This window comes from Gopherus flavomarginatus, chromosome 25 (assembly GCF_025201925.1).
Source record: "Gopherus flavomarginatus isolate rGopFla2 chromosome 25, rGopFla2.mat.asm, whole genome shotgun sequence".
NCBI lineage: Eukaryota > Metazoa > Chordata > Testudines > Testudinidae > Gopherus > Gopherus flavomarginatus.
The window spans coordinates 13,946,732-13,969,759 of record NC_066641.1 but is presented as its reverse complement, the minus strand read 5'-3'; the positions used below and the strand labels follow the sequence as shown (position 1 = coordinate 13,969,759).

Here is a 23,028-nt window from a genome sequence, read left to right as displayed (position 1 = left end):
TCCGAGAGCAGCTGAGTTTATTGACAGCGATTGCTGACCAGGAGGAAGCGGCTCTACATGCCTCTGACATGAGATTACATACATGCAATAATTAAAAAAGCCCACCAGCCTCACTTCCCAGCACCAGAACATGCCCTGCTGCCAGGTGGGCTAATCCAGGGGACCCCAGTGAGTCCCGTCCCATCCCCCCCACCCCAGCCAAAGCACATTCCCTCCCGTCCCAAATTCCTGGCCAAGGAGAAGCTCCAGGACCATCTAAAACTAACCCCTTGGTTCTTGGCCAACTGACCATTTTAATGGCCTGCTGAGGCCACCCCTGCAGCCCTCCCCCCTCCCCTGCCAGTTCTGCCCAAAGAACTGCAAGTCGGAAACCTGTCGGGGGGCCAGCTGCTCCTCAGCAATGAGCTGAGCTGCACCTGCCTAACGCGCGATGCAAACGGCTGCCCCCACCCAGGCTTCTGCAGTGAGCGCCTCGTGCTGGGGGACTTCAGCTCAGGCCTTGGTGGAATCAGAGGCAGGGGCACGACCCCCACACCATGGCTTGGCCTGGCCTTCAGCCGGGGATCACAGCATGGGAAGAGGCAGCAGATCAGGGCTGCGCTGCAGGCATCTCTGACATGCCTGGACACTGATGAGGCTCTAATGAGCTTAATGAACCTAAACCCAAGCTCTGCTCAGCCTGGCCTCATCCAAGTGCCCCGATTCTGCAGCTGCAGAGGGGCCAGGTGCATTTCCCGGCTGCTCAGACAGTTAAAGAGCAGGGGGCAGGGGACAGTGAAGGTTCTGCAGGGACCCAGGGCAGTTGCTTGCTCCCCACGATCTTCAGGGACGCAGCTACGCAGCCCCCAGGGAGGCGAGTGCAGCATGCATGAGGCTAAGAGCCATCTGGAAGCAGAGCCCAGCAATCCTGGAGCCCCCATCCACCTCCCCAGCTGCAGAGAGCGGGCGGTTTGCAGGTGCCTGGTGGTGAGCGGAGAGGCCTGGAGGATGAACGCCATCACCCCTCGCCTGTCGCTCCAGCTCCACTGTGCTCCAGGGTCTAGTTCAGGAGCCGAACGGCTCCACAGCTGGGGAGCTCAGAGCCCCTTTCCAGCTGGGCACCTGCTGCAGCGCCGGCCTGGAGGGAAGCGCTTCGGGGGACAGGCCGGGGTATTCTGCGGCATGGAGGGAGGAAGGAGCTGGGGACTGCCATACGCTCCCCTCCAGGTTCAGGGCAAGGGTTACAAGGGGCCAAATGGTGGTTGGAGCCCCCTGCCAAGGCAGGGAGTGTGTTTGCCGAGAGCTTTGCCTAGCCTGTGCGTTGGGAGCAGAGACCAGGCCAGCAGCTGCCTGTTCGCAGGGCTCCTGGGGCTCGGTCTGGGCGAATCCCAAGTTCAGACCAGCTGCCCAAGGCCGCCCTCCCTCTCCAGGCAACAGGGACGGGCCAGGCACCTTCACTGCCCCCAGTGACCACTGGGTCCTTGCCATGCTGCCTCCTGTGGCCAGGGGCCAAGCCCCCCCCCCCCGCCACTCCAGGAGCTCAGCCCCTCCCATCCGCAGGCTTCGTGCCAAGGCCCCAGAGCTCAGGAGAGGTGGAAGCGCCATGGGGCGAGGTGGCAGGGGGAGGGGAGGCCAGGTCTTCAGCCATCTATGGAGCCGCTGCCCTTGTTCTTGCGGCTCAGCGGGAAGGCGGATTTGCTCTGCGGCTGCGTCATCTTGCTGGCCAGGTAGGTGAAAGGCTCGATCAGCGTCCGGCGGTCGGCCACGGACACCTCCCACAGCTTCACCTTCTCGCCCTTGGCCCAGTGCTGGGCCGCGTCGTGGTCCACGCGCCGCTGCTCCTGCAGGTCGCACTTGTTGCCCAGAACCACAATGGTGACCTGTACGAAGACACACAGACGGAGCACACTCAGGGCCGGCTGCCTGGCTCTGCAGCCTGCAGGGACCAGGCTCCTGCCATTTCTCCCCCAGCACTGGTCTTTCTGGCGAACGGCTCTTTCCCTTCGGCGCCTTCCGGCCAGACTCCCTGCTGTGCTCCCGGTCCAGCCTTCGCCCCCACCTATGCGGCCAGCTGAGCGCAGCGCTGATGGGCTCCAGAGGGTCCTGCCCAGCCCCCTGTGGCCAGAGCTTGGGCAGAGACTACATGGCTCTTTTCGAGGAGGAGATAAGGGGCTCTGGGATTTCCCAAACTGGATCACATCACTGATCCCTCCCACGTGTCCCCCCTCCGCTGCCTGCCCCACCGGACGGCCAACGTCCCCTCCCTCCTGCTCAAGCAGGCCTGGCCAGTCGTGCAAGGCTGTAGGTGGCAAGGAGCAGTCCCTGCCTGAGCCCACCGGATGCCCTGGGGTCTGACTGGCTTTCTAACCCCGTTTGCAGAGCGACAAACATCGGGCTCTGAGCGCAAGCGCTGGCCAAGCACTTGCAAACTCAGCCCATTGGTGGCTGATTTAAAAATCCCGGGGGAGGGGCAAGGAGAGGAGAAAAGGCAGAGAGACCTTGAACGTGGTGGTGGACTGACAGCGCTGGAGCCCAACGGCCTCTGCTGAGAGGGGGAAATCCAAGGAGCAGAATGCACCACCTCCCCTCAGGCCGCCACCCCACATGCACACAGCTGGGTCCACCCCTCCCTGGAATCCCACTCCCCCCCCCACCCCACTCAGTCCCTATGGCCTGTTTCCTCACAGCCCCTGTGCTGAGTATCCGAGACAGAGGGCAGCCAGGGGGGTCCCCCGACTCACTGCTGCAGGACACTGACAAGCCACCAGAAGGACGCACGCTCCCGGCTGGGCAGGACTGGGGAGCTGTAGGGGAGGAGGCTCCGTCGCCCATTCCCAGCCCGCCCCGTGCTCTGGCGCCTGTGGCGATGCCTCACCTCCTTCTTATCCTTGCACTTGTCGATTTCCTTCTTGAGCAGCTCCACCCTCTTGAAGGACTCCCTGCTGCCGGTGCTGTAGACCAGCACGTAGCCGTCCGTGCAGGAGAAGCAGTGCTTGGGGAGCTCCAGGCCCTCCCGCAGGCCCCGGGTGTCATAGAATCGCACCTGCTCCCGCACCCCACGGTCCGTCTCGATTGAGCCCACGTAGATGTCCTCCTGGGTTTCTATCATCTCGGAACCTGCGGGGAAGCGGGCGGGCATGGGGTAACGTGGGGAGCCAGGCTGCAGTCTGCCGTGACGGAGGAGGCCTGCGTTCTATTGTGGGCTCTGCCACTGACCTGCTGAGTGACCGTGGGCAAGTCCCACCCCTTCCCTGTGCCTCAGTTTCCCCTCCCAGCCTTTGTCTGGTCTGTTCAGACTGGGAGCTCTTTAGGGCAGAGCCTGGCACAAGGGTGCCCCGAGCCTGCCTGGGGCCCCTAAGTGCTGCCACATAATAGCAGCTCCTTGCCCAGGTCTGTCTCGTACTCTGTTCCCTGTTCATTCAGGTCTCACACATCTGTGTTTAGAGTGGCCCCACTGGGGCAAACTGCCTGTGGGAGGGAGCTGCTGGAGGCAGCTTTCCCAGGGTTTTTTTCTATTTACTCTCCCCACCTGGGACACTGGCAGACAAACCTGCCTGTCACTGCACAACCCTGTCTGCCTCCATCACGTGCTTACACGACTCTATTTGAATTGCAGAGGGCTGGACAGTTCCACTAGAGTTTGTTCTGGAATGCTGGGAGGTTGGTGCTAATTTATTATTGTAGGGTCTCTTGTCAACTGCTGGGCTAGGCGCTGATTTGTTATGGTCAGGTTGCTGGTCATTGCGAAAAGCCACAGCAGAGCCGTTTGGCATTAAGCCTGTGGGGGCTGCAGAACGCCCCCTTGCTGGTCACCCACCCTACCCCCACACTTACCAACCACATGGTTCCCATAGAGGAGCTGCTCCAAAATGGCTGTTTTTCCAACTGAGGCTTGGCCGCAAACCACCACCTTGCAGCTCTTCCCCATCTGGGGTCTCTTTCCTGGGGACGGAAGAGCGGGACATTGGAGCTGGAGGAATACATCTTCTCAAAGTCGAGTCAACTGGGCAATGCCACGTGGGCTGGAGCTTGGCAAAGTTTCCTGGGCTGTGCCCGGTCTCCCCGGTGCTCAGTGCTCTGCACTGCCACAGGAGAGAGAACCCTGGAAACCTAGGCTGGAAGGGACTGCCAGAAACCATCTCAGCCACCCCACTGCAGGGAGCCGGGTCTCTTACTCCTTGGGCCAGTGGGGGCTGGGGCACATGGCCCTGAAGTGACACTAAGGGGCCCCCTTCACAGATGGTGGCTGGGACACAAGCCCCATGGCTAGGTACGTGGGTCACTGCCCAGCGCTGAGGCTGGGGCAAACCTCAGGGTAAGTTACATTAGGCTAGAAGGAATAACGAGGGGTCCGAACCGCAGGTTTCATCCCCTAATCTCTCTGGAACCACAGCTCTGCATCCTAGCATGGTTAGTCCTTGAAGGTCCCCTCATCCCTCCCGGAAGACATTTGGTCAAAACCTCAAAAGCTGAGCTCCCATCTGCAGGAACATTTCACAATTCCTTGGGACACTTCTGGTAAGAGGCAGGACTTTCCTGGGGCCCCTGGCCCAAACTCCCCCCGACCCCCACAGTTGTACTGCGGGGTTGCCACCCTCCTCCCCAGAGGAAGCTGCATTCAGGGTGAGTTGCATGGTATGTGTGGCCGGGGGGACGGTAAAATGGTTTTCACAACCAGACAAGGGCGTTGGGAGAAATTCAAGCCCAAACCCTGCGCTGGTAGGAGGCAGGAGGAAAGACGTGGGTGCAGGTCTGCCACTGGACTAAGGCTCAGGAGACTGCAGTTCTGTTCCCAGCTCTGCCACAGACTCCCTGGGTGACCCTGGGTGAGTCTCTTCACCCCTCTACCGGATGGTTCCCCATCTGCCAAAGGGGGGCCATTCTCCCCTTCCTCCATCAATGGGGTTTTGCTCCCATACTACCAGGCCAGGGGCCAGGACAGCAGCTAGAGCCAGGCACTCAGTGATCCACTGGGTCTCTTCCCGCTCCCCAGGTGTGATCTGTGCTGGAGCCCCCGTGTGCTACACAAACGCACGCGCCTTCGGGAGATTTCGGCCTGGGAACGAACCAACCACCTCCGATCCTGCCGAAGCTGAAGGGCAGATGTGAAAGCGGGCGACAGGCCCAAGGCTGGGCAGCCAAGTGTCACCGGATTTAGGCTGCCCGGGCCTGATCCTCACTGCAGCCTTGGCAGGACACGAGCCCAGCTGGCTGCACTGGACTCAGAGGCAGCTGGCTCTTGGCTGGAGGCTTCAAGCATCTGTCAATGTGTATCAGTACCTACCCCCCTCCAGCTGGCACAGCACATCTCTGATGGGGGGGGTCTCTACCTACCTTCTCAGGCCAGCTGTCTGTCTGGTTCCTCTCTTCCTCCAGCTCACATGACACCCAAGGAAGGGGAAATCAGAGAAGGCAAGACAGGGCAACTGAGAGGCGAGCCAGCCCGACAGCGGCAAGACAGCACCATCTAGAGTTGCAGAGGACAGGTTGTGTCGTGCTTTCCCGTCTACAATGAAAAAACAAACCAGAGCTGCATTACCTAATAATCTAACCCCAAACGCACACCCAAAGGTTCATCCGTGACCATGTTCTTAGTAACTTCATGGGGCTGGGGGGGGCCTTGCAAACTCTTTCATTAGCACTGAAGATAACAGGCAGATTGTAGGGAAGAGATCTTTATTGAGCTTGCGCAGTGGCCAGCATTGACAGGATGAGAGGTCTGTGCTTGTCTGGCAGCCTCCTGACCCCCGGCTTGCAGGCCTGATGCCCCACTGAAGCGGGTCTTTCCTGAAACCCTCCCCCTTCCTCCCCATCATACTTTGCCAGCCATGGTGCAAATATGACAAGAGCAATGGAAACCAGGGTCACTTCAGGCAACTAGTGGTCACTAGGGCCACATCGTCCATTTAAGGAAAAGCTTTTTAAAAAAAACAGCAACTTTCATGTCTGAAAATATGGAGGGAAAGTTCCCCCCACTCCACCCCCTGTTCCACCAGCCTGATCTTCATTTCTTGAGATTCCAGATGGTTTTGAAGAAAGCTAAGCTTTCTGGCTGCAAATATCCTGAAATCTAGAATGACTGTCTAGCCCCCACCCAGCTTGAAGAATATTTGAGAAGACATCGCAGTTGCTAAAGGCTCATATCAGGGCATTGTTGCAAGAGAAAACAAGAGATGGGTTTTAAAAGGCATCATTACAATGACTCATTTTTTTTTTTTTAATTATACATCAAGCATCTGGAGAAGCGCTATGGCAGCTCCCAAAGTGAGCAAAGACATGCCTAAATGCAATCCAGCACCATCCTACATGGAGAACTGCATGGGCTGATCCCTGCTCCTGTGTGGAGCCCCACTGGAGCCAATGGGGCTCTGTGAGCATGCACAGTTCTCTTTTGCAGCAGGACCTAAGTCGGCAACACAATGGACGAGGGCAGGCAAGGAAGGACAAGGGTCACAACAGGACGATCACGTTGATATGCAAGAAAGACCTGATCCTGCAATGAGCTCTGTGTAGGCAGGCCCTGCTGAGCATCTGTATTGATTGCAAGCTCAGGGCCTAAGGCAGTGGTTCTCAGCCTATTACCACTGTGGCCTGCATCCACACAATAGATATACTACCTGTCTGGCCTTGGAGGACATCACATGGGCTGCAGTTGTGTGCTGATTGGGCCACAAGCAGACTGCGGGTTGAGAACCCCTGGCCTAAGGCATGGGCAGAGCTTGATGTTTAGGAACCTAATTCTTTGTAATTGATTGTTATCTGTGGATGTGGTTACAGGGACGGTTTGGTGCCAGAGGGCGGTGGTTTAGCCGGAGGATGCCTTAACATGGCAGATTGCTATTTACACCATGATCACTGCCATTTGTTATCAGCCAGGTTACAGCAGCACCTAGGAGTGCCCTTTGGGGATCAGGGACACGCTGTGTAAGGCGCTGAACAGACACCAAGAACTCGTCATGCTGCATCGCCGGGTGCCCCTCACGTCCAGTGTCACTCTGCACCCGGCATCGCTCCATGTTGGGCCAGTCTCAGGTAAGTCACCGCCATGACCCCCTTGCTGCCGCCGAGGCAGGGCTCCCCCAGCACCTCCTCCCTGGCTGGCCATGGCCTAGGATCCCCCCCGGCTGGCCAGGCCACCCCCATCCCCATCTCCCCCCGGCTGGCCAGGGCCAGGCCACCCCCATCCCCCCCCCAGCTGGCCAGGGCCAGGCCACCCCCACCCCCATCCCCATCCCCCCCCCCGGCTGGCCGGGGCCAGGCCACCCCCACCCCCATCCCCATCCCCCCCCCCGGCTGGCCAGGGCCAGGCCACCCCCATCCCCATCTCCCCCCCTGGCTGGCCAGGCCACCCCCACCTCCATCTCCCCCCCCCGGCTGGCCAGGGCCAGGGCCAGGGCCAGGCCACCCCCATCCCCATCCCCCCCCCCCCCCGGCTGGCCAGGGCCAGGCCACCCCCATCCCCATCCCCCCCCCCCGGCTGGCCAGGGCCAGGCCACCCCCATCCCCATCCCCATCTCCCCCCGGCTGGCCAGGGCCAGGCCACCCCCATCCCCATCCCCCCCCCCCGGCTGGCCAGGGCCAGGCCACCCCCCCCGGCTGGCCAGGCCCCGCCCCTTCCCATCCCTCACCCGTGGGAGATTGGCCCTCTCGCTGCCCCTCCCCTGGCGGACCGCGGGCCCCTCTTGACGGACCGCGGCGGCCTCTCGTTGCTCCCGGAAGTCCAGGGCTCTTCCGGTTCCCCTCCCCCCTCTCTTTCCCCTCCGCAGGGTCCCGGCCGGCGGTAAGATGGCGGCGGCGGCGGCCGAGTGCGATGTGATCATGGCGGCGCCCGAGGGGCCCGGGCTGCTGGGCGGCGAGGAGCAGACGCGCAGGTAGCGGGGGCGGGGCCGGGGTTTGTCCTGCCGGGGGGGCTCAGCCACCGGCACCCCCGTGACCCCCCCGGGTGCCCCATTCCCGAGCGCCCCCCCCCGTGTCCCTCGGGGCGGGGGGGTCTCGGGCGGGCGGGACCCCCCCCCGTGGGGCCTGCAGCGGGGGCGGGGGGGCAGCCAGGTGCTAACCCCCCCCCCCCGGTCTGGGGAGATCTGCCCCCGGGGCGGGGGGTGCTGGGGGGGGCGGTATTTCTCTGCCACCCCCTTGAATGGCTCTGTGGCGTCTCCACTGTGGCCTGCGGGTGGCTGGGGCTTTAGAACAGACGCCCCGTGCCGGGCCGAGCAGACAGCAAGTGTGAGCGAGGGGCGGGGCCGGGGGTATAAGGAAAAGACCCAAATATCAGCCCTGTCCTATAAAATCGGGACATCTGGTCACCCCACCTCGCGCCAGCCCCAGAAGGGGATTTCTCTGGGCATCTCGAGTGCGCCCAGCCATCGCCGTGGTGTCTGGGCAGAAAACCCCCGTCTCAGGGGGGGGTGCCGGGGGGTGGATCGGGTCCCAGGGAGGAGAACGTTCTGCTGGGCCAAGCCGAAGAAAGAAGGCGGCAGTGACATTAATGCTTCATGCGCTGGGTCGGCAGGACTGAATTCAGCCCTGAAGAACAGGGGCGCTCAGAGTGGAATCAGTGATGTTCCTGCCCTTTAATGAGGGAGGTGTAGGATGCCAGATGTGGGGAGGAGGGCCTGCAGCCCCCAGATGTGGGGAGGAGGGCCTGCAGCCCCCAGATGTGGGGAGGAGGGCCTGCAGCCCCCAGATGTGGGGAGGAGGGCCTGCAGCCCCCAGCATGTGATGCTTTGTTTCAGAATGGCTTGGCTGCGTGTCAGATGCTGAGCTCTCTGGCCTCTGTTGGACATGCCCCTATATTAAAGGCAGGGATGGTTCCAGTCACTATCCATTTTATAGAAAAGGTTCAATCTTCTTTCGATCAGACTTTGTGCAGTACAGCAAACCCCAGCCTGCTGTGTGGTGCCAGCTGGTCTACAGTGATGGGTGCTATAGAAAACGTTGATAGGCAGCAAATCTGGGCTTCCTTGAACTTGGCTTTGGTCTTTCAATGTGTTCCATCCTTTCTGCCTAGGGGCAGTATTGACTAGCACCTGCAGAAGCCTTTCTCTGCCAGATTGAAGTCTGCTCCGGAGAGGGAGCTAAAGGGTTAAACGATGCATGTTGTGGTGGAGAGGGAAACCTCTTGGCTCAAAACCCTTGAAGAAGGTTCAAATCCTTTTCCCTTCTCTAACTCCTGTGTCTGAGGACTTCACAGATCCTTATTAATTGCACCTACCTGCAAGAGAACACTTACTGTTTGAGATTTGTGATAGCCTGGAGCCCTGCTCCAACACCTGCCCGGTGCTCCATGGAAAAATGGTCTTTATGCATGTTGGCTCTGCAAAGTACACTGTGTATTGGGTGTTGAAAGTACTAGGACAGCTGCGTTCTTCCCCACCTAGTAATTGTTGAAAGGCCAAGCCTCCTTCATCCCCAAAGCTCGCTGGCAGATTTTGCCCAGCGGTGCAGACGCTGTCTGAGGCTAGGCTTGGTGAGGATCCCAGCCCTGTCCTCTGGTAATGAATTTTCTTTACAAGAGCAAGTGCTTTTATTACCACCTGCTGCTGAGCTGTGGCAATCACAGCAGGGGATGAAATTACTAGACCAACCTTTAGGAAACACTGTGCTCGTTCTAGTGTGCAGAACCGAGAACTGAATGAATCTCAGTAGTCTGGTGTCTCAGGAGGAATACAATGTCTGTAAATGGTGCAGCTGAGCCTGTCACTCTAGAAAGGTGTTCACCTGACTGAAGCAGTAGGACAAAATGAAACTGAAAGGGGCCTCTGAGTAGTGCCAGTTTCAAAATGATGGTGAAGGGCTGAGGTAGGTGTGCTGCTTATTAGCTATGAAAGGGTGCGGGCCAAGGGAGTGGCATTGGAAGTATTGTAGAACCATGTTAATTAAACAGATAAATTGTTAAAAAAGCACCTGAATGCTGCATAAAATATCCAAGTATCATAGAATTAAAGTATTGATTAGTGCTTGGAGAACCCTGCTAAGTTTCATGTAATCCACCCCCTCCCCAGGCTAATGTAGGATAGTTCCTTATAGCATTTTCTCCAGGGCTTTGTTCACTTTTAAATAACTAGTGTAAATATTAAAAGTATCTACAATTAAAAATCATGAACTGGGCTCAGTCTTCCTACTACAGAGATCTCTAGCACCAGCCTCTCCTCCTCCATACCCGAGTTCAGAAGGCAGCTGCAGGACGTGTACTGCTCATGAATAAAATGACCCATAGAAAGGACTGAAGAGTCCCAGAAACAGACGAACTCTGATACCCTCAATGGGAGGGTTGGTTCCTGGCCCACTCCAGATAGAACCCTGGGAATGGAGAGCAAAAGCAACCTAGCTCACGCAGCTGCCTTGATGGGATAGGGCCAATACCTCAGTCCTGGGTCATTAAGGTTCACTGTTTCATCCTGTGGTTGTCCTTTTAAGTGTGGGATTCCCAGGCTTTCTTTTTTCCCGCTGGGGTGATCCTGTCTTTTAATCTCATTGAAGGGTGGCACGGCAACACTATTCCAGGGTCACCTAGAGGGGAGGTGTTAAAGGAAGGAATTAATGTGCTACGTCCAAGATGTTCCCATCCCCTCTTGGCAGCTCAGAGCTTGGGACCTCTTGGTTTGAGCAGATGCCTGCAGTCAAGAACTTCCTGAGTGTTAATCTTCTCTTTGCCATGAAGCTCCTCTCTGGGTTTGAGCAAGTTCTTTAGCTTCTCGGGCCAGTTTACCCATTTGTAAAATTGAGGCACTGCTCAGCTGTGTCAGAGTGGGTATTTGGAAACATTGCATGGTTCCAGGGGCTTTACAGACATCAGCTAAGTGCTATGAGAACGGCCAGACTGGGTCAGACCAAAGGTCCATCCAGCCCAGTGTCTTGTCATCCAACTGTGGCAATGCCAGGTGCCCCAGAGGTAGTGAACAGAACAGAGAATCATCAGTGATCCATCCCCTGTCGCCCATTCCCAGCTTCTGACAACAGAGGCTAGGACACCATCCCTGCCCATAGCCATTGATGGACCTGTCTTCCATGAACTTCTCTAGTTCTTTTTTGAACTCAGGTATGGTCTTGGCCTTCACAACATCCTGTGGCAAAGAGTTCCACAGGTTGACTGTGCTATGTAAGTGCTTAGCGTTGTTGGACTTAGGCAGACTAGGCATGGGAACCTGATGTTTCACTACAGCTTTCGTAGGGTGAGTGGGTAAATTTCTTATTTAAAAAAAAAACTGACCCCACAACCTGCGTAAATTATTTTGATACAAATGTGGTTTGGACTAACCTTTGCCCAAATGTACAAAAATGGTCTCTGATGCCTGCTTCTGCTCCCCAGGCTGCAGCAGAAGATAGATGCTAGCAAAGCAGTGATTTGCATTTCAGTGTAATTATCCTGGCATTGCACTGAAAAAGCTGCAAATAAACTGAATGTGTCATTTGCAGGTTGTTTAAGAGGCTCATCAGTGGAAGGAATGGAATATGGTCACAGGATAATGGTTGCCTGTTGTTGCATAAATTCCAGGGATACTTATGGAAAATGATTGATGTAACTGCACTAATTTTATCTGACGGTGCAGTTAGTGACAGTTATTGTTGAACAGCTGCATTCTGATTGGCTTAAATTCTGTGTTCTGATCCAATCACAGATCTGCATCTCCATAAGAAGGGGAGTTTTTTTAAAAAAAGATTTCTAGACCATGGAAACGGTTTTCTTGTGGCTCAGTTGATTTCTGAAGCTTTATTTCACTTTTTTTATCAGATAAATAGTTTCTCGGTCATCTGCTTGGCAGCTCCAGAATCTATCTGTTGTGCATATGTGTGGGGGGATGTGTCCCCTCATTCTTCAGTGCTGAATGATGTGGAAGAAGTATCTTAAAAAGAGGTATCTTAAAAAGTCTCGTTGCTAAATTAATATTAGGATTAACAGTTCCTTGATCAGACCTTTTCCTTTACTATTTGGTACCAGCTTGAGGATGGCTGTGCTCTCAGAAGTTGCATCATAGTTACCTTTGTAAAATTGAGAGTATGAGATTTACACATGAAGAAAAAATGTGCCAAACGAAAGAATTTGAGCTTTCCCTAATCTTGGGGTCAGAAAACTTCACCTGTGGGTTGCCAGTTCAAATCTAGTGTAGCTCAATAGTGAGGGGATCACTGCCATCTCGTGTGAAATGAGTTGGTGGGTCTCCAAGTGGACAAATCTCATTAATTGACTCCTTTGTTGACAGTCTCAGGAGCAAACCAAAGGTTTAATTGGCCACGAAGCCTGAAGACGTTGGTACTGTACCTGTGCTGTGGATAAATAGGACTTCTAGTGTCCAAGGCCAAAATGGAATTGTTTTCTTAAAATAACCAGTGGTGCTGAAAAGAATTCTTCACACCAATACTAAACTAGTATGACTACATAGTGCACTGCAGGATTTGAACAATTCTCTTATAGAGTCAGTGTAGAGTAGGTGTACAAAATTTAAATATTTAATACTTACAATTTACATAGAGCCGTATGTCTTCAAAGCATCGTGCAAGCTCCTTCTTTGGCTGACTAATTCTACATTGTAGATGGATGATCAGGGGCTTATCATAACATCTTGATTATTTATTAAAACCAGTCAATTTCCTTGATTTCAGTTGGTCTTATCAAAGGGCTCCCTAGTGCACTATTTAAAGCTCTAGCACCACAATAGCCTTTGGATCTAAGTTTGTTTCCTTGAAAACAAAATGGAAGCAGAATATTTCTGGCCTTGGGCCCTTCCGCGAATGTTAGAAAAGAGGCCTGGTGGGTGTTGGCTTCCTCAGAAATGATTTCGGGCGGTGGTTCTTAGCCTTATTGATACCAGGAACTGGCGTGCTGCCTTCCTAAACGATGTCAGGGAGAGCTCCATGAACTGGTTGTTGAGAAACAGTGGTTTAGGATAGTTCTGTGGAATAGGCTATGCTGCTACACCCACACCCACCCCTTGGCTACGGCGTTATAGTCGTGGAATTCAAAAACTCCAATACCCTTTTGAGGTGAATCGGCAGATAAACACAAGCATCTGCCTGCACAGCCACTGGATTTCCCTACCTTCCTTCCTGCTGGTTGTGAGCTATAGCTCGGTGGTTCTCAAACGTTTGTCCTGGTGACCCCTTTCACACAGTGAGCCTCTGAGTGTAACCCCCCTTATACATTAAAAACACCTTTTATATATTTAACACCATTATAAATGCTGGAGGCAAAGCGGAATCAGAGGTGGAGGCTGACAGCTCATGACCCCACCCCCATGTAATAACCTCGCAACCCCCGAAGGGGTCCTGACCCCCAGTTTGAGAAACCCGGCTATAGGTCCTCTTTAATCAGCTCAATATCCTGCACTAAGCAACTGGTAGCAGCATTGCTCCTTGATCAGTAGGGGGTGCTAATGCACAGAGGAATGTGCTGCTTGACGTGCTACCATGCTGCTTTGTATTGTAATGAGGCTGGCTCCCAGGTGAGCAGGGCTAGCTGCGGGATAAAACCATGATTTAAGTTTTAAGAAGTCAAGAGTGATAGGAGAGGCTGGTTTGACCAGCCTGGCGACAGCAGTGTGGAAGTATGCTATACTGTAAGCTTCACATGTTGCCCCCACCCTCTCTTTCCCCAGCTGCTGGTTTTCATGTCTCTAGGGAGTGAGAGAGAAGACCCCTCTGTGCTGTGACCCGTTCATTCCTTGACCTCTCTGCTGGGACTGTCAGCATGCAGAGGGGAGAGGGGTGTGTAGTGCTCGGCTGGTTTTATGCTGTAATCACCTGCCTGCTGCAAACGGCACTGAGCTGACCAGTTTACTAAAAATAACCGACAGGTCGCCCAGGCAATAAACAAAAAATCACTGGAGCCCATGACCTGTCTGTGACTTTCCCTAAAAATAACTAGGGGGGAGGAATGGCAGCCCGAGCCCCACCACCACGGGAAGGGGGAGAGGCACAGGCCTGGCTGCAGCCACTGACAGCTGAAGCCAAAAAACTCAGAGGTTCGATAAAGTCACAGAATCCGTGACCTCTGTGACTAAATCGTATCCTTACACATAGGTCACTGAATAGCATCTGATGGTAGAGATCTGGGCTGGATTTCAGCTGAAAGGGTCCCTATCCTGTAGCAAAATGCCTTGAATATATCTATGAAGCAAGTTGACTGTGGCCTTTTGCCCCTGCAAGTGACTAGAAGGGTTGCTTGGACCTCCTGGGGATTCACCATTGTTAGCCCAGAGAGTTTGGAGATGCAAACAAACCTCTGCCTGGCAGGGCACTAGGCGAGCTGCCTAGAAAGTAAGTCAAAATGTGAACAGCCTGGAGTTTCTGACCTTGGAGCGCCTCCAAAACACAAAGCCAAGCACCTGACTTCCTGGAACTTTTGGCCAGCTCTTTAGTTCCCAGATAAGGTTGAAGTACTTTGCAATTTAGGCAGGAAGTGTGAGAGGAATGATGGCCTTGGGAGGCATTGAATCTGCCACCTCAGTAGATTGTACAGACCTGAGTTACACATTGAGAGAGCCAGATGGCTGCAGGGTGCCAGCCAGGTAGGAAGGCTAGTGCAACAGCTCCATTTGGGAGGTGGTGGTCAGACAGAGCTCAGAAGGCTCTGACCATTCTGGAAATGACATGTTCTTGGCTGTGCCTCTTGTTCTGTGCTGTGAAAATCAGGTATGTGATTTGGATTGATGCTCGTATGTTAAAGGATGGTTGCAGGCTCGAGCAGGGGGAAATCTGTGTTAGGATTTGTGCGGTGGTAGGAGGCAGATGAAAGATGCTGCTCAAAAGCTCTTGGGCTAATCTGGCACCATCTCACTGTTGTGCAGGGTGGGTTGTCTGTCTTGGCAGTTTGTTCCAAGAGCTAGCAAGGGTTGGGATTGCTGCAGAGGCAGGGTGGGCAGAGGGCCTACCAGGCCCTCCAGCCACTGGGGTTGAATAGTTCAGAGGGGAGTTGTTGAGGCCACTGCCCTTCTGGAGGAAGATACCCGTCTGCAGTGAGGATGGGGCAGATCCTAGGGGAGAAGGTATCTGGAATGTTCTTCCCATGAAAGGAGGCTGAGGAGCCTTTCAGGTTGAGCTGGGCTATGGAGTAGGACTGGCTGCAGCACCTGGAGAACTGAGAGCACACGACAAGCTAGTTAAACAAGCAGTTAACAGTTCACCAAATTTCGGGAGAAGGGAGTTGTTTCAGACAGCTGGCTCCTAGCAGAGCTCTCAGTGCTTGCAGGCAATGAAAGAGACGCTTCTTAGTGAGTCCCTTGATGTGGCTCTGTTCCTCCCCACCCCCTGGGTTCACCACGGAGAGGCCCCGAAGAGATGCTGACCTCTCCGAACAAAGGAATCCGTTCTGGCCTGGATTGTATTTTTAGCAAAGCAGCAAGTGGGGAATGCAGCCTACATCAGTGTGAGATGCAGAATGATCTCATTCAGGCTGCAGCATCTGTTTGGATTGAAACAATTACTAATGATATCAGGAGACCTGCATTTGTTTTGTTAGTGCAGCCAGAGACAGTGGTAAACAAGAACAGGAACACACTGGGGAGAGACGCTGCTGCTCTGTTCCCAGGCTCTCACGCCATGGATCCTCCGAACCCAGCGACTCTGCCTACATGTTTTGAAGCCACTTTGATTTTCTTGCAAGACTTCATCATACATGTAAACGATAAAGGCAGCTGTGTTTACTTCCTCTCTGGGAAGGTTAGCCAACCACTGAGGTTTGACATGTCAAGGAAGTGCCGTGTCTAGTAAACACTAAAGAGAGAAACCCAACCCACACTGAATAGAAACAACCGTCCTCGTACTCTTCATCCGATTATTTCAAAGGGCTTTATATGCACTGCGGAGCCTTGCAGCTCTCCTGTGAGGTAGGTCTGTATTTACCCACTCGTTTCACAGATGGGGTGATGAGGTGCAGAGGTGACAGTCAGGGACAACCCCAGGAGTCGTGGCTTACAGCCCTGCAGCTGGAACCGCTAGAAACACTGCATTGCAGAATGACTGGTAAAGGTGCTTAAAGATTTACACATCAGACCAATCTGCTTGCTTCTAGCAAGGGGCTCAGCAGGCCAAGAGAGATCAGGTTTGATAATGATCCTTGTTGCCCTGTTCTTCAGAATATGTAACCACAGCAGTGGGACCATAGATGCTAAAAAGGAACCTTCCTTCACTGCCTTCTGAATGCTTCAACCCTCCTCATGTTCAGAAGTGGCCATTGCGCATGGGTGTCTTATCTTACAGCGTGAAAATCCCATCACACCGAGTGGTACAAATCCATCCCCTTGGTATGAGTCATTGAAACAGTCCCTACTCGGAGAGTCGAGAGAGGGATCTACAGCATGGGACAGATGAGATGTACATTGCATGTACCTTCTAACCTGTGCTTGTTCACCAGCTCGGATCTGCTCAGGAGGAGAACGTGCTGCCAGGCTGGCGGGCCAATTACATTTTAAAAAGTGATTTTTTTTTATTCCCAGAACAGATTTTGTTTCCTTTCACTGTAAATCAAGTAAGGGGCATATTGTCTAGCTCTGCTTCCTTCTAGAGCAGTGCGGGTGGGGAGTTCTGCTCTGACACTTGCCACATGTTCCAACACACTCCAGTGTGCATATCCCGAGGCTGACTTGGTGGGTGTGGCTGGAGATTACAGGTTTCAACCACAGCAGCAGAGGGTTCATTTCTGATGGGAACCTTGGCATGATGCCACCCCTGGGGATGTTAGCGGGAAGAATGTGGGTGAGGAGGGCATGTCGGCAGCTTCCCACCAGATAGAGATGAAAGCTCATTGAGACCAGACTCAGGCTAGAGGTCAGATGGGAACTTTAGATACCTTTCAAGGCCCTGAAGTGAACCCACTGAAACCGAGGGAGAAGGATCGGGATTTGAATCTCTTGTGTTCCCAGCACTCCCAGTTTAGGACGTGCACTCTCAGAGCACCACATGGCAGCTCGCTTCTCTGCCAGCCAGTCACCCCTGGACTCTGTTTTAAATAAACATAAACATCCTGGGCCAGGGATATCCCTGGTGTGTCTGACCAGTGCGGTGACACAGACCTGGGGCTTGCCCGCTGTCAGCATCCTGAGCTGAACCTAATTGGTAACAAGATTAAAAATGAAAGTGAGCAGCACATACTTCAGCCCTGACCCCGAAGGCCCACTCCATATCTATTGTTTTGCCAGCTGACAAACTTGCTTGTTTCTGTGAAAACAGCCCTTTGCTTGAGGCAGTTGTGTGGGAGTGGCCAATGGCAAGCCCGAATGAGGTTAAAAACATGTTAACTTGCCCCCACACAGTTCCCTTTGTTCCTTTTTTAGTGGGCTTGCCAAACATAGCTCACATTGTTAGCTTCAGATTGCCTTCAGCTCGCGCCCGCTGCAATGCCTTCCTTTGGGCAGTGTTTCGCTCCTTGCGGAGAGGGGCACGTGGACAGCTGGGTTTTGAATACCCAACCAGGATTTATTCTGTAGCGGATGATGATTTAATCGGGGTGGGGGGGGTTGAAAGGTGTCTTCAGCTTGGACTCTTTGGGTATGGCTACATCTGGAATTTCAAAGCGCTGCCCCGGCAGCGCTGCGGGAGCGCTGCCCCGGCAGCGCTGCGAAGTGTGAGTGTAGTCAGAGCGGCAGCGCTGGGAGAGAGCTCTCCCAGCGCTGCATGTAAACCACATCCCTTACGGGTGTAGCGTGCAGCGCTGGGAGCCGCGCTCCCAGCGCTGCTGCCCTGATTACACTGACGCTTTACAGCGCTGTATCTTGCAGCGCCCAGGGGGGTGTTTTTTCACACCCCAGTTGCAGCGCTGTAAAGTGTGAGTGTAGCCAAGGCCTTTGGCTCACGGACTGTCATTTACTGTGTCTGTCCAACAAGTAGCACAACGGGGTCCGACAGTGTCGATGTGAAATAATAGGCTCTGGACCAGCAGGTCTCTGTATGCTGCTTGTTCAGAGCCTGAGCCGCACAGAATAGTTATAAATTGTAGGTTTTAAAAATAAAATGGAACCAAATGGATACGGGCTTGTACCTTCCTTGATCAACTAGACTGGAAGCTCTTCAAGATAGGGCTGATACCTGCCTGTGAGTTTGGGTATAGCTTGTAGTGCAAAGGGGCCTGATCCCGATTTGGGCCTCTGGACGCTACCACAAACCTAACAGTGGTAGTAGAAATTGCTTATGTTCCCCAGCAGTAAAATTGGTTGGTCAGCTTTTCCATGGCGTTACAGGGAAGGAGGGGGGCTGGGGATAGCTCCAGTAACTCCTTGGGCTGCCTGTTCTGTACGCCTGTGCTGCTTGCGCTGGCGTATTAAAGCTATTTTCAGTGCTGTATGTCTGCCTTGGACTTCACAACAAGTCATTTCTGAGCAGAATCATGGTAAAGCCTCAAAAGAGATTTTCCTGGTTTCTGTAGCTCTCTAGGCCCTGGCTTTTCGGAAGGGGGAGAAGCTCGGCTCGGAGCCTGTCTGGCGTGACCTGAGCGTTTGAGACCGAATGTGGAACTCTGCTGGCAGGCTGGGATGTCCCCTTAGCTATTTTAGTGCCATAAGCCTTTGCCCCATTACTGCTGTGAAGTCTATATACGGAGCAGTTGGCTGACATTTCCTTTGGGAGGAGGAAGGTGTCATATGCGCGTCGACTCCACTTGTGGTAAGGATGGAGTTGCCTACCGTGTGCAACTAATATCTGTGCCTGGACTAGCCCAGTGCAATGACTCTCAATGCCAAGTGATACTGTCTCCCTAATGCGATTTTGATCATTAATTGTGAACTCTGTAGACTTGCCCCCGTTGCTCGATTTCTGAAATTTGCCTTCCTCCAAGGAAGAGGCTTTAGACGTGTGCATTGAGGGAGTTCTCCTTCGGCAGGACTGAGCATAATTGGAAACCTCGGGTGCTTTAATTTCTGTAGCTCTGGGTGCAATGGTGACGACCCAAATGATTCTATCCCAGTGCTGATTGAAATACATCCGCGAACAGGGCGAGTTCATACTTTAAAGCAGGGATCCCCAATGCGGTGCCCGTGGGTGCCACGGTGCCTGCGGGGGCATCTAAATGCGCCCGCTTACTGGCCGGCGGTGGAGCATCCGCCGAAATGCCGCCGAATTTCGGTGGCATTTCAGCAGATGCTCCACCGCTGCCACGGTCCTTTGTCTGGCACCCACCAGACGAAAAGGTTGGGGACCACCGCTTTAAAGCGTCCATCTCATCGCCATTTTACCTGTTCAGTGGCATAGAAAGGGAAACAAAACCATTCAGGTTCGTTGGACCTGAGCTTGGGAAGCCCTGGTAGCTAAACTCCCAAAAGACCAGTATGTAGACGCTATTGCCTGGGTCCCGTTGAGAGGTGACACTGCTTTGGAGAAGCCATGCAGGGTAGGAGAGCGGGTAGCCCTCCAGACAGCACCTGGGATGTGGGAGAAAGAACATTTATAAATGTTGATCAATGCTGCTGTTTCAGCAGCAGATTCAGTGACAGGGCCCAGTTCTGCCTGACTTACGCTGCCTCAGACAGAGTTTGTCCCTAAGAGCAGCGTTTCCTAATGTGTGGGGTGCAAAGGACCAGCTGTGGGGCATGGAACGGTGGCATGATCCCTCCCATGCTGCCCTGCCAATGTGGTGAGATGGACTGTGGATGTAAATACTTCTGTTTTTCTGAAGGCTCAATTTCCAAGGGCTTTGAGGGAGATGCCTTGGGCTGAACATTGCATATTTTAGGAGACTTCCTAGGACCTGCTCTCGGGCAGTTCTGAGCCCCTCCTCAGCCCGCCAGGCACCCTCCATTCCTGCTGCCTTCAGGAGACCTCTCCAGTGGTCTGGGCCATTCCTGCTTCCTATGGAGCTGCTCCTGACAGGTGGTCAGCACCTCCGGTTTTTGCTGATTTCAGTGGCAGTTGGAGGTGCTCAGCACCTTGCAGGATCGGACGCGTAAATTCTGTAAAAGCTTTTGCAATTTTCTTGGTTTCTGAGAATTAAAGAACAAAAACCCTTGGGTCAGTCAGCGCTCGCGGGGCCAGATTTTGGCAGTGGCTGGGCAGCACTTACTGCAGCTCAAGGGAGGAGTGTGCAGAGATGGTCTGAATCCATCATGAGCCCCTGTGATCCTTGGCTGGCCCCTAGCACAGCGTTGACTAGCCAGCTGCCTGTGGCCCCAAGGGCTGTTCCAGCATCTGGGAGTCCCCTGAACGTGGGGTGCCCTCTTTCCCCAGGAGTACCAGTGAGGGGGCAGTTCTGTAGTGGCCAGGCAGGCCACCTCTGGAGCCATGCGCAGCCCGTGGAGCAGTGCAGAGCTGTTCTAAGGCAGCTGGGGATGGGGCCGGTCAGTGTCTCTCAATACGCTGTTCATCTCACCGTGGGGTATTTTACTCTTTCAGAGAAGCAGAGTCTTTCAAGGAACAAGGAAATGCTTATTATGCCAAGAAAGATTACAATGAAGCATACAACTACTACACAAAAGCCATAGGTGAGAGCGACTGTTTGTGACCGTGGTCTGGGGCTTGCTGAACCTGACTTCCGAGTCCGAATGGGTTGTGGGGGAAAGAAACCAGCATATTGGTCAACTCGCGTTGCTAACAGCACACGTTGGAGAAACCTCTTCCGAGTGTCCCGGTGACACAGATGTGTTAGTTACCGTGCGCAGTCTCACCAGACTTACCGTGAACGCTTGGGATGGCTGTAGCGCTCGCTGCGTGGTGTAGCGCCGTGTCTGTGTCTGTTCCAGCCAGGCTATTGAGTGGGATCTCTGTGGTGTTAAGGATTGCATGTGGGCTCAGCAGTGTTGCTGAGCACTGAACAGGATGCTGTGTGATTTCCCGTGCTCTTGTACAAGGGAACTCCAATCCCTCTGGGGGCTCCTAACTAGAAACGGTTGACTCCAGGTAATTTTTAAGCTGCTCAGGTAGGGTATGAACTTGGAAACAGGGAATGTGATTTTGAACCCAGCAGTGACCTTGTAAAGTGCTCTGTCGACAATCTGTGTAGCCCTTTGCATTGCACTAACTGGGATTGCTGTCATGTCTTCTCCAGACGCATGTCCTAACAATGTCAGTTATTACGGGAACAGAGCAGCCACCCTGATGATGATGGGGAAGTTCCGGGAAGCCCTGGGAGATGCCCAGCAGTCAGTCCGATTGGATGATACCTTTGTACGGGTAGGTGACCAGCCCTTCGGCGCGTGGGTGTTATCAGCCTTGGGAATCCCCGGCGCCAGCTATTGCCATGTTTTTACTGTCTTCTCAGGGACATGTACGGGAAGGGAAGTGTCACCTCTCTCTCGGGAATGCCATGGCTGCCAGCCGCTGCTTCCAGCGAGTTCTAGAACTGGATCACACGAACCCTCAGGCACAACAAGAGGTAAAACACGCTCTGAGATCCAAATAGCCCCCTCCTGGGGGCTGCCCAGGGCAGCAGGATTGTGCTATGGAGCCTTTCGCCTCTGGGCTGCAGAATCAGGTTAGAAGTGACTAAATGGTGTCACTGGGGGGGAGAGGTGAAATGAGTTGGGGGGTCTCAGTCCAGTTCTTAACAGACTGATACCCACACTGTCAAACTGCTTGTGTGAGCTCTCATCCTTGATGGAGCTGTGGGAGCTGGACTGGGCAATCCGGGGGAGTGGGGGGTGGGGGCAGTGTGGGGGCACATGCCCTCCTGTTGTCTGTGCTATGCTTGGCCTGTGGTTAAGCTAAGGCCTTCGTTCTCCAGGGCAGTCAAGCCAATCCGATCCCAGGTGCCCACCATTAAACTGGTTTGAGAAGAGCAGAGGTAGCTCCGGAGTATTATTGTTCCTGGGGCTGCTCTGCTGTCCTGGGTGCTGGCTGGTTTAAACGCCATCCGACGGCGGTGCAGCGCAGGGGAGTGGAAACCGACCGTGCCCTCCTTTCTTGCAGCTGAAGAATGCGAGCACTGTGCTGGAATACGAGAGAATAGCTGAAATTGATTTTGAGAAACGAGATTTCAGGAAGGTAAAACCAACATGGATCTTTTTTTGTCACATTATGGCCAGAAAACGCTGATCTGGCTGGCTCAGCAGGGGTCAGGGGCTGTGTCCCCTCTAATTTTTTATGTCCATGCGCAGAGTGAATTTTATGATGTGCACCAATATGGAGGTAGCGTATAACACATCACCTTCATATTGGTGTACATAACAAAATTCATGTGGTGGGCGTGGGGCCGTGGGTTTGGAGTGTGGGAGGGTGCTCAGGGCTGGGGCAGAGTGTTGGGTGCAGGGGGTGAGGACTCCAGCTAGGGGTAAAGGCTCTGGGGTGAGGCCAGGAATGAGGAATTCGAGGTACAGGACGGGGCAGAGGATTGGGGTGCAGGCTTGGGTTGGGCCAGGGATGAGGGGTTTGGGGTGCAGGAGGAGGCAGAGGGTTGGGATGGGGGCTTTGGGGTGAGACCAGGGATGAGGGGTTCAGGGTGCAGGAGGGGGCAGAGGGTTGGGATGCGGGCTCTGGGGTGGGACCAGGGATGAGAGGTTCAGGGTTGCAGGCTGGACCGGGGCTCCCCCCACCCCTGCTGCCCTCTCACCGCAGCAGATTGGGGCCGGGGGAGAGGCGCTGCTCCCCAGTGGCAGCTCCAGTGGACCTGGGCTGGGCTGGCCTGGGCTGGGGGAGGGTCTCCTCTCCCCCAGCGGCAACAAATCCAGGGCAGGTCCCCAGCGGGGAGAGGGCCTCTCCCCCCTGCGGCAGGTCCGTGCTGGGGGACAGGCATCTCTGCCCGCCACAGCCCTGAGCCTCCGTGGGGATGGCAGAGCTTTGCTGACCAAGTGCTAAACTGGCCTGGCGTGAATCTCCTCACATCTGTTAGCCGCGCAGGGTGGGGCTGGGGTGTAACTCATCAGATGACGTTCTCAGCAGCTGTCCTCTAAGACATCCCCAGGCTCCCTATTCACGGAGCAGCAGGTTCTCTGCCAGTGTTAAAGGGCTAAAGGGGGACTGCATAGCTCTTCTCGGCATCCTCCTCGCTCATGCACTGCCTTAATGAGAGTAGCTGTGAAACCTGAAAGACACATCTGCCCTCAGACACCCATGTGTGACTTCAGTGGGTGTATGTGAGGTCAGGGTTTGGCCCAGGGCAGGAGACCGTGTCTTCATCACATCAGGGTTAAGGGC

The 23,028-nt window shown here is 54.4% G+C and overlaps 2 protein-coding genes across 4 annotated transcripts in view; one reads left to right on the top strand and one right to left on the bottom strand.

Moving 5' to 3' along the window:
• On the bottom strand, nt 1-7,695 carry NKIRAS2 (NFKB inhibitor interacting Ras like 2). Of its 3 annotated transcripts, none has more exons than XM_050934675.1 (5): nt 7,608-7,695; nt 5,314-5,485; nt 3,814-3,921; nt 2,855-3,096; nt 1-1,859 (listed from the first exon to the last, which is right to left on the bottom strand). In XM_050934675.1, the coding sequence occupies exons 3-5, from the start codon at nt 3,905-3,907 to the stop codon at nt 1,620-1,622; spliced, it is 576 nt and encodes a 191-aa protein (XP_050790632.1). In that variant the 5' UTR covers nt 3,908-3,921; nt 5,314-5,485; nt 7,608-7,695; the 3' UTR covers nt 1-1,619. The 3 variants fall into 3 exon arrangements, with proteins under 3 accessions (XP_050790632.1, XP_050790630.1, XP_050790633.1); XM_050934673.1 differs by lacking the exon at nt 7,608-7,695 and adding an exon at nt 6,597-7,061; XM_050934676.1 differs by lacking the exons at nt 5,314-5,485; nt 7,608-7,695 and adding an exon at nt 5,055-5,238.
• Nucleotides 7,696-7,740: 45 nt separating this feature from the next.
• Nucleotides 7,741-23,028, top strand: part of DNAJC7 (DnaJ heat shock protein family (Hsp40) member C7) — a 29,191-nt gene continuing 13,903 nt past the window's right edge. Inside the window, exons 1-5 of the mRNA XM_050934623.1 lie at nt 7,741-7,850; nt 20,293-20,381; nt 20,945-21,069; nt 21,158-21,271; nt 21,805-21,879. Coding sequence (XP_050790580.1) covers nt 7,765-7,850; nt 20,293-20,381; nt 20,945-21,069; nt 21,158-21,271; nt 21,805-21,879 — 489 coding nt within the window. The 5' untranslated portion in view covers nt 7,741-7,764. The remainder of the gene's footprint in view (nt 7,851-20,292; nt 20,382-20,944; nt 21,070-21,157; nt 21,272-21,804; nt 21,880-23,028) is intronic.

What these genes read in the sequence shown, in the direction of transcription:
- NKIRAS2 (XM_050934675.1), bottom strand. Translation starts at nt 3,907, where the DNA reads ATGGGGAAGAGCTGCAAGGTGGTGGTTTGCGGCCAAGCCTCAGTTGGA. An exon ending in CTATGGGAACCATGTGGTTG is followed by an intron (nt 3,097 to 3,813) that starts GTAAGTGTGGGG and finishes GCTTCCCCGCAG; the next exon opens with GTTCCGAGATGATAGAAACC. An exon ending in AGTGCAAGGATAAGAAGGAG is followed by an intron (nt 1,860 to 2,854) that starts GTGAGGCATCGC and finishes GTCTTCGTACAG; the next exon opens with GTCACCATTGTGGTTCTGGG.